Source organism: Typha angustifolia, chromosome 14, assembly GCF_048772165.1.
Source record: "Typha angustifolia cultivar Huaian chromosome 14, ASM4877216v1, whole genome shotgun sequence".
Lineage (NCBI taxonomy): Eukaryota > Viridiplantae > Streptophyta > Magnoliopsida > Poales > Typhaceae > Typha > Typha angustifolia.
The window spans coordinates 9,584,021-9,597,906 of record NC_133252.1 but is presented as its reverse complement, the minus strand read 5'-3'; the positions used below and the strand labels follow the sequence as shown (position 1 = coordinate 9,597,906).

Below are 13,886 nucleotides of genomic sequence, written 5' to 3'. Positions count from 1 at the left end.
TTATATTTTATTTATGACGAAAATTATTGATGCTTGTAATTTGGTACGAAACAAGTGAGAGTTAAAGTGCTCAAATTTAAAGAATATAAGATTAAAATTAAAATTAGGTTAAAACACACAGAGTAAACTGTAATTTAATCTGATACACTATATATAATTTCATGTATTTGGGAATGGTATTTATTATTTTCTGCAATGATTTCAATGGCAGTTATGTAATAAAGATAGTGAAGAGTTTGGAATAAGAATCATGCAAAATCCCTTTTATAACGTTAAAAAAAAAAACCCCAAGAAACCAGTAGATATGCCAAGATATCCATCTAAACCGGATTCAAATAATAGAAACCAGTAGATATGCCAAGATATCCATCTAAACCGGATTCAAATAATAGAAACCAGTAGATATGCCAAGTAGATATCCATCTAAACCGGATTCAAATAATAGAAACCAGTAGATATGCCAAGATATCCATCTAAACCGGATTCAAATAATAAAATCCTTCCAACAATCCTAATCCTATTACACTTTCAAATCTCCGAGAACAAACGAGTCGAAGGTGGGAAGGCAACATCGATGGAGATGGAGATGGAGATGGAGCAAAGGGGAGGAGAGGAATACGATGATGACATTGTCGGTACCCACTTTATTCCGACAGAGGAGGAGCTCATCGCCGATTACCTGTGCCCGTGGGTCGCCGGCCAACCGATGGCCTCCGATTTCGTCACCGTCGCCGAGGTCTCCTCCATGCCGCCGTGGGAGCTTCTTGCAGGACGGGAGGAGGCCTACTTCGTCTTCGAGCGGAAACAATTGGGCTCGTCGCGGACCAGTCGGACGATGGAGAGTGGGAGGTGGAAGAAGGATTCTACCGGCAAGGAGGAGACGCTCATCCTTGACTCCGGCGAGACCGTGCGGTGGAAGAAGAGCATGTTGTCGTTCCATCTCACCGGATACGACTGCAGCAGTGGGTTCGTCATGCACGAATACCAACTCTGCGAACCAGCCGGCTCTCGTAATCGGCAGAAGAAGAGGAAGACATCTAGCTCGGCGGTGGACTCCTCGTCTTCTTCTTCTTCTTCTTCTTCTCCTCGTCCTCCGCCTCAATGGGTTTTGTGTCTCATTAAGATGAGCGCAAAAGCCCAGAAGAGCCGCAGATCACGCAAGCGTGCTCAAGAAGAAGAGGTTTCCGTCGATGTGTTTGATAACATGCCCTCCATGCTGATGCCGTCTCAGGATAGCCTGATCCAGAGCAGCAGATCACGCAAACGTGCTCAAGAAGAAGAGGTTTCCCTCGATGTGTTTGACAAAATGCCCTCCACGCTGATGCCATCTCAGGATACCCTGATCCAGTCCAGTGAGCATACATCGGATGCTCCTTCATCATCAGGCATGTTCCAGGACTGGGTCCAGGACGATGTCGAGGAAATCCTTCACATGCTTGCAGAAGTTGACCAATATCTTGACTGTGAGCCATCAACTGAGAGTGCAGGCACAGTGTTGATCCCGCCAGTGACTGTTGCAACGCGGTCCCAAGAAAAGTTCGACGGCTCTGTTGGTGACAGTGATCAGGAGACAAAGTTAGCCTACGACCAGCAGGTGATGGTGCACCAAGAAGCCCTCCGATGTTTTGACATGCAATCAGGCTTTGGTGCAGGGGACGTGGGCAATTATATATGTGATGCAGAGATGTTCGATTGTTCTTCCTTGCATTACATGTTTCAAGATGTCGATGCTTACACATTGGATGAATTCACCGATATGACTGGGTTTAACATGGCTGGGAATGTAGTTCAGGAAACAGCACCTATGGCATCTCCTCCATTTTTCGCATAGCATTGTATGTATATTTTGGGGTTTTATTCTGTTATTAGCCTCAAGATGCAATTTTGTTATTATGCAGCTGTACAGGGCTGGGTTTACATATATATATGGTTTACATTGAATATATATAGTGATTGATTTCACTGACTGATGTTTTACACCACCCACTTTCTTGGTGCTCCACGCTGTTGTTTATGTGCAATTTCTTTGATCACAATAAATTCATTAAATGATATAAACTTCCATGAAACAGAATCTTTGCTGGCATGTTGAGGAACCTATCTTATGTGTTTCAGTTAAATGTCAAGCAATGAAAATATCCTAATTAAATTGCTTTTCTGTTTTTTGAGATTAAGCTTAATCAAAGTAGAAATATGTGAAACGTTGTTCAATAATAGTTTCAATAATAGTTGCATGAGGAAGAACCCTTAATATCTATTTAGACTTGGGAAACAAAGAAGTTGCATCACAAGTTTTGTGATTTCTTGTGTTGTCAGTCAGTCTCAAAATTGCAGAAACTGTTGTATGCTTACTTTTTTTCTATAATTGTTGGGTAAATGAACTGCAACATAGAAAATTGAATAATATTACCATGTTAAAATTTCTGATTAATGCCAAATTGGAAGATTACTTTATAGATTGATTACAAGGCAAGTGTTTCAATCATTAATAAGTCTTCTAAGATTTGATTTCTTATGCATACTGATGTATAATGCTCCTATTATGATAAGCAGTGGTGCATTATTTATTTCCTCCGAGGTTTCTTGCATCTTGTTTAGTAAAGATATTGCTATACTTACGGAATTCCTTGAAATGGTCAAAGCATGAAATTATGTCTGTCGTTTATGTTTAAATTTTCCTATGGTCAATTTAAATTTGATTCTACAATGCAGCATTAGATTTAACTGTTTTTAGCAACTGTCCATGCCATTCACATTGCTTTCCTGATCTATTGCCATATTCATGAAATTCCTTGAAATGGTCAAAACATTAAACTATGTCTGTTGCTTATGTTTAAATTTTCCTATGATCCATTTAAATTTTGATTATACAATGCAGCATTAGATTTAATTGTTTCTAGCAACTGTCCATGCCCTTCACATTGCTTTCCTGATCTTATGAATGTTGTTTTCTCATATCAAAACAGAGTCAAAGCAAGTTCTGTTCATTGCGCCATAGGCAAAGTGATGGAAAGAGGCAAGTTTGACTTGTCCGAAAGAAAAGAATGAACTGAGAGGAAAGTCTAGTCTAGAAGTAATGACATCTGCAAGTGTTGATAGTTTAAAGTCCTATGCAATTGTTATCCTTCTAGGTCTTAAATGCAAAAACGGAGAATGTGGAAAGATAATAAGAATTGTAGCACAGAATGGATGCCTGAGCACAGTGACAATTGCAACTAGTATAGCTGGACATGGTACAGCTATTATTCTTGGAGGTAATGCTGAATTTATGTGTAGTTTGAAGTAGCATGAGATGCTTATGCCATGTTACTTACTTTAGATCGTACACCATTTAGTCGTCATTAAATCTTCATGGTCATCTATGTATTACAACCACCATTGATGCTGCCATAGCTCCATAACTGTATTTATGCTGGTTCTATGATGATATATATGCCACAGAATTGTCAAGCCAATAGAAGGGGTCTTTGTATCTGTTGAAAAATGTCTACCAATGAAAACTTGGAAGGTAGAATTGTGAATGAAGATATATTAGTATTGAATTTGATAAAATAGATCCAGTCTTACTGCGTATTTCTGGAATAATCTTTATGACTGGTTTATTGAAATATGTCTTTTTTCTGTCAAGAAACCTAACTTTTCTTTGTATTTGATGAAAAAGGCCATGAAATTGGTTTATAATGTCTTTTGTACTTGGAAGGATTTCCGTTGTGCTTTACTTTGATTATGTTTTATGTGCATTCTTGCAGAGTCATATTATTAATAAATTAGCATTAAGGTCATTAACTTTTTTGAAGTAAAATTCTTAAGATTGTCATTTTGAAGTACAGTCTTCTGTTTTCTTTCTGTAATAAAGTAAAACTGCAGATAAGACATTATCCTGAACTAGTAGTATTTGTTTTCCTGGCTCTTTGTTAGGATGTGTGACCTATGATGGATGTTTATTCGTTTTATAACTTTTACTATGCTTTATGGAGATTTACTTTGTGTTTTTTCATGACATTCTTACTGGTAAAGGTTTCAAGTTCCAACATGTGTTTTTCCATGACATTATTCTAAGGGATGCATTCGCCAAGATAGTTGAAGAATATAAAGCATACACAGAGGAGGAAAGAATGTTCTGTTTGTCCACATGATGGTTTCACAAATTTACGCCATGAACCTTGTAAGATTGACAGTCAGGTAAAGCCAAATATTGCAATTATTCATTTACTCAAGTTACTCCATTGGTATCTGCAATTTCTTCTCAGTCAGTAACTAAATTACATACAATTAGTTCTGAATGAAGATGCATATCTAAAGATTTTATTCGTCATCGCTCCCGTCACATTGTCTGGAAACACTCTTCCCTTTTACTGTTATGCTGTGATTTATCCTTTTTGTCTTGGAGGATCTGCTCTAGTGACAAATGTTCAGATTGAAATATTATCTTTAGCTTAGAAAAGTTCTCTGTGTAACTCGATATATTAGAGTAAACATGCTTTCACTCAACATCATCATCAATTATATATAATCATTTGATGTATGTTTGCACAAAAATTTCCCTCTGAGTGCATTATGCACTCTATGTCTATACAGTGGTTTATAATGCAAATTCTCTACCTTGTCCATCTGACTTGTCAATATGTTCTGTCGGATGTCCACAGCTTCACAGTCAACTTATTCCTGTTTGTTAATTTTATGCTGTCATATATATATATATGATGTAGACTTGATTTCACCAGTAGGTTGATATTGTTATATAAGATCTACTTTTGTCATTTGGGTTGTTCCTTGGCTATATCAAACTATCTTATACGGATGACAAGCTTGGTATCACATGAGACACCCAAAAGACTTTTTCGGATGTATCACCAAGAAAATAGAGAGGAGATAATGCTTTTGCACATAACCTTTTGTTTTATATAAAATTGTAAAAAAGCTTTCAAAGTTCCATCATCATTATATCCCTAGTTCTTAGAATATGCTTCTGCTGATGTACTGATTTTTGAGGTGGTATGTATTCAGGCGCCACCAGGACAGCAAAGCAAGCATTCTTCAATAAAAGGGTTAAAGTTTGTTACTTCTTTGCTTTAAAGATGATAATGTTTCATTAACTGTGCTACTCTGTAAATTGATAGGGTTGAAATTCTTTTGGTGAAAAACAGCAAAATTAGGGGTATCTTCTTAAAGATTCCTAGTTTTTTTATCAGTTATTTTTTTGGTTGGTTTATCATGATTCCTCGTTGTTACATGGTGTTTCTGTGACAAAATTTGAACAAATATTTGAATAGGAACAGAAGAAATTTTGTTCAAGGAAACTAGGCCCAATCTACTCCTTACATTATATGCTATCTATTTTCCTGATTCCAACCCTAACAAGTATCTAGTTCACGACACATCATGTTTGTTGTATTATCTGATATTATATCTTTATATGTCTAACACATATGGTTCTTGTTTTCTTTACATCTCACTGCCAGCAGTTATTGATTTTTATCATAAAACTGTGCTTCAGAGTTGACATTTATGTGCTTGAAAATGTTGCCTCCAACATTCGTAATAAGCTTCACAAAGCAAGCTTTTGATGAGCTAGATCTGCTAGACTGATTATTTATTTTGTTTTTGTTTTTCCCTAAGCTACTCATATGCCACTCTTTATAGCAAAATGTGTCATTTACCCATAAGAAGTGCAGCGTTTGATGCTGGATTTCAGAGTTGAAGACCTCTCAATTAAATACCAAATGCTTACAAAGGTACTAGATGAATGTCGTAAAGTTGAGAATTACTCTTTTAAATTTAAAATGAGAAAGCAGTGATTCGAGTATGATGAGGTATTGAATAAACAAAGAGATAGTATGTATGCAAAAAGAAGGCAAGCCCTTGAATCTGGTAGTCTTCAGTCCCTTTTACAGAATATGATGTGGACGATATTTTGGAGGTATAAGTATATTATGAATCATATAGTCTGGAGTACTAATTATGCTGAGATTTTTCTTAATGTAGGAGCAGTGAATAATGTCTTATTTAATTTCTGTTTGCAAATGAATAGGTGAACATTGACCCAGATGCTCCCAATGTAAATTTGGGATTTGGATGCGCTGATTGCAAAACTTCAACAGTAAGTTACAACCATGTGATATTATCACTGCCTGTTCTAATTATTGCAAAAATACAATGAGGAATTCCCCTTTGGCAATGTTTCTGATATTCCTCCCTTCTTTGCAAAGGAGTTAACATTACGCCTCTCATGTCCCACTTCTTTGAGAGCGTTGTGGTTGGCTAGGGTTCCCTGACCAAGTTCAGGGACCCCCTTTAAACTCAAAGCAAACAAGGGCTTGCTAAAGCCTCACCTACTTAGCTTCTGCTTATAGCTCTTACCTATGCCATCATAATCATATGTTTAATACTCATTTTATGATCAACCAATTCATTCTGTAGTTTAGTAGTTGTCTAGTTGTTAACAGAGGAAAAAGTTCCTACCAACTTATACCTTGAGGTACTTACATTTCTGTGAAAAAAATTCATAATTGTTTGATGTTAAGTTCCATTAGTTATAGAAAAGTGTAAATTAGGAATATCAAGAATTGATTGTATTTCCATGTAAATGTGATTGAAAAGAATCAGGCTAGGCATTCTTTTTATAAGAACAGGTTAGGCATTAGTTGCTTGCAATTTTGTCATAGTTTTTACAGAAAAAAAAAAGAAGAAATCATCAAGGTGTTGTCCTATTAGTGCAATTCTCAAGTATTCTTCTTATAATTTTCTAAAATTTTGGCAAAGCTTTACTTATCTTCCTCATTTCAATTGTAAGCATCAGATCTTGTGTAAATTTTACCAGATCTTATCTTACATATATACAATGCCACACTCCACCGATGATTTGCAGGTGCTATCTAGGTTGTTCCATCTGTCATATGGTGTTGGGACAAAGATTCATCAAACTGGGGTTCATGTTGCTAAAGAAAATCTGATAGGGACAAAAGATAGGTTTCAATTGAAGGCGTTGCTGAGTTCATAATGCTTTGTTTTCTGGCGATTCTTTCTTTGTTTTCGGTGACTGGTGCTGCATCGATGTTCTGTCAATGGTTGGCAAGCCAATTGATGAACAGATAAGACTATCCATTTTTTTTTTATCTTCAGATTGATGCAATGTGAGTGCGTGTATCATTTTCATGCCCATACTGCAATGTGAGTGCGTGTATCATTTTCATGCCCATACTGCTCTTGTAATTTCTCTCTACATATCATCGTTTGGATTATTCAACACTCTGACCTTCATGATCCTGCATTTGTAGAATCCATTGCAAATGCTTTTGGAAGCAAACATCAGAATGTTAGAATAATTGGTGTCATTTAAGAACCTCAGTGGAAAAGATAATAATAGAAATATCTTCATTTCTAATGTCTCAAATCATTTATGGGAGTTGAAGCTGCTGATGATACCGTGACGAGTTTGTAAATGCTGTGCGAGATGCTGCCAAGGCCATTCTCTTATTGAAAATATCAGTATGAAATATTGTAATTTTTAGTTTCCTTTACTTCATATGGGCTTGATTATCTGTTAAAGATCCTATATGCATATCGAAATTTTCATTTACTCTGGTATTCATTATATAAATATTTCTTCCGCAGCTTATCGATAATGATTCTTCTCTTTTTGCATCTTGCAGTGAGTAGCAGACATTTAAGATTATATTTCATCCATTAAAGGTGCTGTCGATAGTCCATCTAAATGACAAAGAATGTAAAGTTTCAAGTTCATCGCCATAGATGCCGTAAGATTTCAATTTCCATTTGTATACCAATTCTATAATATTGTGGAGTCTATACATAATTACATCTGAACATTTTCTTCTCTCTTCTGTTGATCACTGTGTACACTCCTTACTCGTGATTTAATTTTTCATTAATATTAGGATTAATATCTGATAATTTTTTTTATCGAAATACCATACATACATAGTGAAACAGAGGGCTAATCTAGTTATCCAAACTATATATTATATATTGAAGTCTATTAGCAACTTGTGATTAGTAAACAAAGGTAGGGTTTTTTTTAAAAGATAAAATAAAAATATGGAGATCGCCCACTTGAATCGTCTTCTTGAAATCCTCCAAATGCAGAGGCAGAGGGCATCATCGATAGAGGAGGTGATGAATATATTGATGCCATTGTTGATACCTAGATGGCGGCATTCGACAATGTCTCGATCGCCCCCACTCTCCTCCGCACCCGTCTGTTCTCATGGAATTTATACTTCTAGAGCTCCAGCATTTCATTGTCAAATAAATTTGAGTAAATCCACATAATAATTCTGGCTTTCAGAATCATACTGTCATTACAAGGGAAGACGGCCATTATTGTATGATAGCAGTCTAGAACATTATACACAAAAAGCAAATAAAGTTCATCCAGGATTGCTCTACACCTGGAGCATCAGTACATCAGAATCTTTGCCAGCATCAGTACATCGAAAACTTTGCTTTGGTATTTTCGAAGACTTTCTCAGCAAGAATGGCTTCATTACCATCAGCTCTCTTGATCTCAAGGTGGGCCTTCTGGTAGAATCCAGTGCCTCTTAGTGCATCGGCTATGAAATCATCAAATCCAATAGCTATTGCAGCTTCTGCCTTGGCTCCATATACCAGCCTCTGGATCATAGAAGAGCAAAAACAGAGTTACCTTAATAATTGCTTTATATTTGTATATCACCAGAAACAGAAAAAGGTTAGAGCTGAACCTTAATTCGGGATAGATGAATTGCACCAAAGCACATCGGGCAAGGCTCACAGGAAGCATATATTTCACAATCGGATAGCTCTATCTTTCCAAGCTTCTTGCAAGCCTGACAAGGATTACTCAGTTATGAGACCAGACCACCATATGATGTAAGAAAAATTCCCACAAAAAATAACATAACATAGAATTTTTTTGGATTATGTGAATATATAGTCGAGTCCTACCTGCATAACTTGCATGCCGACCAACATACTAATTTTAAGGTAGAATGCATTCCAAAGGCATAGAGGACAATTAGAAAATGGTAATCATTTTTCAAAAAATAACCATCAGCCATCTTAAGTTCACCCAGTCTTACCATACAACCTTCCCAAGAACTAGGATGAATTTACATTTCAAATGAAGAATCACAAATAGAAAACTTCCCAAATTACCCATAGATCGTGAGACAGATTGTTAGCTCTAAAGCATTCTGCAAGAACCTTGGCAAAATAACATTTGGCTCTCTTGGGGCCTTGCAGTAAAATTTGGAAAACCGATGAAATGACTGATCACAAACCAGGACTTCCATTAGGGAGGGGCTGCTCCAAATGTCCTAATAGCCCATCCTAACAGAACTGCTTCAGAACATGTAACAAGAACAGTTGGACTCATATTCAGCCTACAAAGATGAATATGTAAGAATTTCTTGTACAACCCACACAAATCTCTCAACCGGAGAGGAGAGTCAGTAGCCAAGTCCAGTCTGAATGATTGGCAGACTTGGATCAGGTTTGGGTCTATTGTGCTTGGCTTAGAACTAGGCTAGAGTGAACAAGTTTAAAACTAACTTGTGGCTGAAACCATGGCAAGATCATGACTAAATCCAAGACTTTCACATAGCAGATGTTAGAGGCAGTCCATTCCCTAATTAGATTAGCCTTTGTGTCTCAGTTCATGGAAAAACCTGCAGCCATATCAGTCAATCTATAGATTTCAAAGTCTAATCCCTCAAGATCTGCAAGGAATGAACTACAAATTTATCTTCAATCAGAAAACGAGTTATCATTTTCTTCTAGAACTCTGAGGGGTACTAAGTCTAACTGCTACTTTAAATGAGAAGGTCCTTGCTACTCTCTATGTTCTAATTCAGTAACTGTGGCTTCACATGTCAAATAAGTTAAAGAGGCATCTCTATTAAAAAGAGTGCAAAAATCTCAATAGTACTCGTTTACCAGTGTTCAACCCTAGAATCTCCAATCAGTCAGTGGACATATTTTCTACATATTTCATAATCCTCATTTCACGTTGAGTATATGCCAACTAAGGAACTCTTATAAGAATTAACATCTTTATTTAGCGATAAGAAAATCTCACTTGAGATATTTGGAAAGCAAATCTATACCTTATACAAAATTGTACCATACCATAGAAACTGTATACAATTCTTTGTAACAAACCTTCCTAAATATTTCTGCTGTCAAATGATCGGTCAGGAAAATATTTCTTGATAGTTCATTAATGAAGTGCACAGTGCACCAATTTACAGAGCAGTGAAGATTAAATAACCAGGAATATTGAAGTCGAAACTACTCAATGAATCATCCAAAATGTGTTAGTTGTTCAGCCCAATCAATTCTTTAGATATCAAATCTTTAGACCACTACACAGATGTTTAGATAGGTATAAATGATGCAAAGTACATCAAACATCAATCTGAAAAGCACCAGAGAAGATACTCAAAGACAGAAAAGTGGAGAGAACATAGATCCATGGTCTAAAGTAGGACAAAAGATCAAGAAAATATACCCAGATTGGAGCTTGAAATCATAAACATCATATTGAATAACCCATTAACCCTAGCTTGCTAGAGAATATCAGAAGCTGATTAAGCACCACTCAGTAAGTCTAGCTTTCTAGGAATTACCTCTCTTACTGCAGTCACTTCAGCATGGGCAGTAGGATCTGTGTTCTTCAAAACCATGTTGTGACAACTGACAACTATTTCGTCATCACGAACAACAACTGCACCAAATGGGCCTCCATGACCACAATCAACTCCGTGATATGCTTCTTCAACAGCTTTTGACAAGAACTTGTGATCCCTGTCTTGCACAGCTGTTTAAAGAATCACCAACTTTTGTAAGGAAACTGGAATAAGAACATTTCTTTCAAAATCGGAAACGAATGCTGTACTCAACAGATATAAACATAGATTCACGCTACAGAGAGCATAGCTAAAGAGGAAATTGATCAAACAAATTACACCTGCATCTTAATTAAAACTTATATGATAACGAAACACCATCTAAGAATGAATAAATCTGGAAAGTGCAAGTAATACCTTCATGATGACCAGTGATTAATGGAGAAGCGACAGAGATTGTCCCTTCCTTGCATTCCAAAACTGGGATAAAACAATAGAAGGAAATATAAGCCATAAAAGCCAACTTATGTTCAGTACAGTCCATTTCCTTTCTCATAGTATATCCCCTAATCCTACACTGTTGATAAATAAAAGGAAGACAGAAAACTGGAGAAGTAGACTAGACAGCTTTCTGCAGTTAAATGGAGAATATATAAAAACACTATGGACGCTATGCATACTAATAATTCAAAAGATTAAACATAACTTTGTTACAAATTTGTAAATTTTACATAAGTAGCACGAGAGCTCTTGTCGAGTAGGATTCAATGAAGACATATCTAGATATAAAGCTCACTGAGATACACTTAGATGATCAAATTTCACCAGATTATATATGAAGATTCGAAGCACCACAATAACAATGAAACAACTTTAAAATGACTTCTATTATCTTAGAGAAATAACTATTGGATACAAAATAATTCATCAGGATAAAACAGGAGGAAAAAGAACGAGGGGATGAGACATAAGCACGAATTTCAGAGTCCATAGACCTTAAAGATGAAACTCCCCATGAAGGATCATGAGAGGACATGAAAAAAAGAAACACTTCCCACATGAGGAAAAAATGCCAAAAAAGGAATCAACCACCACTTTTACATTTTTACCTCAAAATGCCAACAATACAACAGATAAGAAAACCATATATTGAAATGTAAAAGCATGTAATGGTTGTTGATTGCCGACACATTGGCAATATTAGAAACCTCACCTATCTACAACATAGACCTCTATTTTTTTTTTTTTTTCCCAAGTAGTTGAACGACGTATCTGAATAAAAATTTATGAAAAGGTGAATGTGAAAAATGCTTAATAAAAGAATAAGCAGGTACAACAACCCTCATGCTTTCGTTTCAAACAGAGTGGTCTTCGAACGATATTTTGTCACAAAAGAGTATCATCCACCAAATTCTCCACCAAAATAGGAAAAACTACTGCTACTTCATCTAAAAACCTACCTTGGAAGTCGAATCTGCCCAAATCGAACAAATTGTTCATCATAAGCATTAGACGCGAGGATCTACTAAAAAACGAGAAGACTAAAAGAGAAATCAAAACGCGATCTCAGGAATACAAACCGAAAGTTTTATAATTCCAGAACAACAATATGGCGTAAGTAACAAAGATATCAACAAATTGAACAAAGTCAACGACGACCCATGATGGAAATCCACTACTAAAATCCGAAAGACGGAAGCTTTCAACAAAATCTTCAAGACCAAAATCAATTACAAGTAAGGGGAGAAAAGCCACAATGTAATTAGAGAAAAGCACCAATACCCGAGACCCAGAATAAAAGAATATTGAAGAAAGACACTGAGAGGGCCATACCCTGCGCTTCTTCCATGGAGAGAATCCTGAGATGGGCTTCCTCCGCTTCCTTGGGGCCTTATTGGAGAGAAGAAGAAAGAGACTGCAAGAAGCCGCGAAGGCTAGTGATGAAGGGAACGGAGATAACGAGGTATATATAGAGAAGACTGGAGAGTAGAAGAAGAAGAAGAAGAAGAAGAAGAAGAAGAAGAAGAGGGCCTTGTAATCTTTCTTTATTACTCGACTCACGAACACGGAGAGGCAATTAGCGTAAAAAGAGATGGACCGGAAGGAAGGAAGCGAACCTGTACTTCTCTACTGTTTTATGGGAGATGTTTTGCAAATAACCCCCCTACGTTTCGTCTTTTGCAGAAAAGACCCTATCTTTCAATTATTCTCCCTGTGAGTGTTTGTCTATGTACTTATGTCCAAATAATACCAAATTACTAAAATATATTTTTATATTTATTAGACAAACTAATTAGAGAGAAGAGTATTTTGAGTATTTTATTTGTTACATTTAATTTTAGTAATTCAAGTGAATTATATTAAATTGGATTTAAAAAAATCTACCGGTCTTATTTAATAGTTTAGTATAAAGAATTATATAAAGAGGAAGAATTTTTTTTTCCCCAATTTATGTAAAATTTGTGGAGGTTTTTCAAATTAGGTTGAGAGGCAGGTGGTGATTTGTAAAACAGCTCTATTCTCAATATATTATTCTGATTATAATTAATAATAATGTGTGCGCGAGAGTGATTCTTTTTGGGGATGTAGATCCAAAAAGAGATTGGCCACAAACACTTGGCCTCCAATTCTTTGTCGAGGAGGAGTCCCTGGCCCTCCCTATTCCCTAATGGGTAGTTGGAAGGGACCCACAGATAGAGATAATCTACGTGGCACTCTGATGGAACGAGGTGGAGAAGGAGATGCCCCAAATACCCAATTGGTGCATACTTGCACCTGTCCTAATCCAATAAATCTCTCTTTTTCTTTTTTATCTTTTAAAAAAAATAAAAAATATATAGCGGGCCAGAGTGCAATGCTTTGCTCAGCTCTTTTACAAACAGTCGTTTATTACAAGTTCGGAAAGAGAGAGTAACAGGGCGGTCGATTCGAAGGCCAAGCACGGGAGGGGTGTCGGTCCGATAACCTCTGAGCTGTGTAACTTTATTTTGACAGATGCCTTAATCTCTACCGGATGTTAGGGACCGCTGAATCTAGCTTTTTCTCTTTTTTTAAGAAAAAAGAAAATAAATAAAAAATTTGAATAAAGCTAACAACTTTATACGTCAGGATTTGTAGACATCCAATGTGAGAAAGAAAAGAATGGGAATCAAGAAATTACTAGTGGTTAAATGAAATGTGAATCATTTCTCGTTTTGATGCTGGATGAAAAAGAAATGATGGAACTTATGGACCTTATTATGCCTTACCTAGAATTTT

The 13,886-nt window shown here is 36.3% G+C and overlaps 2 protein-coding genes across 5 annotated transcripts; one reads left to right on the top strand and one right to left on the bottom strand.

Annotated features, from left to right (window-relative positions):
- Positions 1-341: 341 nt before the first annotated feature.
- LOC140776205 (uncharacterized) lies at positions 342-8,192 on the top strand. Of its 4 annotated transcripts, XM_073119830.1 has the most exons (8): positions 342-1,835; positions 2,967-3,254; positions 4,061-5,920; positions 6,032-6,100; positions 6,869-7,170; positions 7,278-7,488; positions 7,653-7,757; positions 8,107-8,192. In XM_073119830.1, exon 1 carries the CDS (start codon positions 458-460, stop codon positions 1,829-1,831), a length of 1,374 nt encoding a protein of 457 aa, XP_072975931.1. In that variant the 5' UTR covers positions 342-457; the 3' UTR covers positions 1,832-1,835; positions 2,967-3,254; positions 4,061-5,920; positions 6,032-6,100; positions 6,869-7,170; positions 7,278-7,488; positions 7,653-7,757; positions 8,107-8,192. The 4 variants fall into 4 exon arrangements, with proteins under 4 accessions (XP_072975931.1, XP_072975933.1, XP_072975932.1 ...); XM_073119832.1 differs by having other exon boundaries at positions 4,061-4,182; positions 6,869-7,488; XM_073119831.1 differs by having other exon boundaries at positions 4,061-5,735; positions 6,869-7,488.
- An 81-nt stretch (positions 8,193-8,273) lies between these two features.
- Positions 8,274-12,734, bottom strand: LOC140776207 (guanosine deaminase-like). The gene is made up of 5 exons (XM_073119833.1): positions 12,462-12,734; positions 11,046-11,108; positions 10,629-10,819; positions 8,724-8,828; positions 8,274-8,634 (listed from the first exon to the last, which is right to left on the bottom strand). Exons 1-5 carry the CDS (start codon positions 12,475-12,477, stop codon positions 8,446-8,448), a joined length of 564 nt encoding a protein of 187 aa, XP_072975934.1. The 5' UTR covers positions 12,478-12,734; the 3' UTR covers positions 8,274-8,445.
- Positions 12,735-13,886: the final 1,152 nt, after the last annotated feature.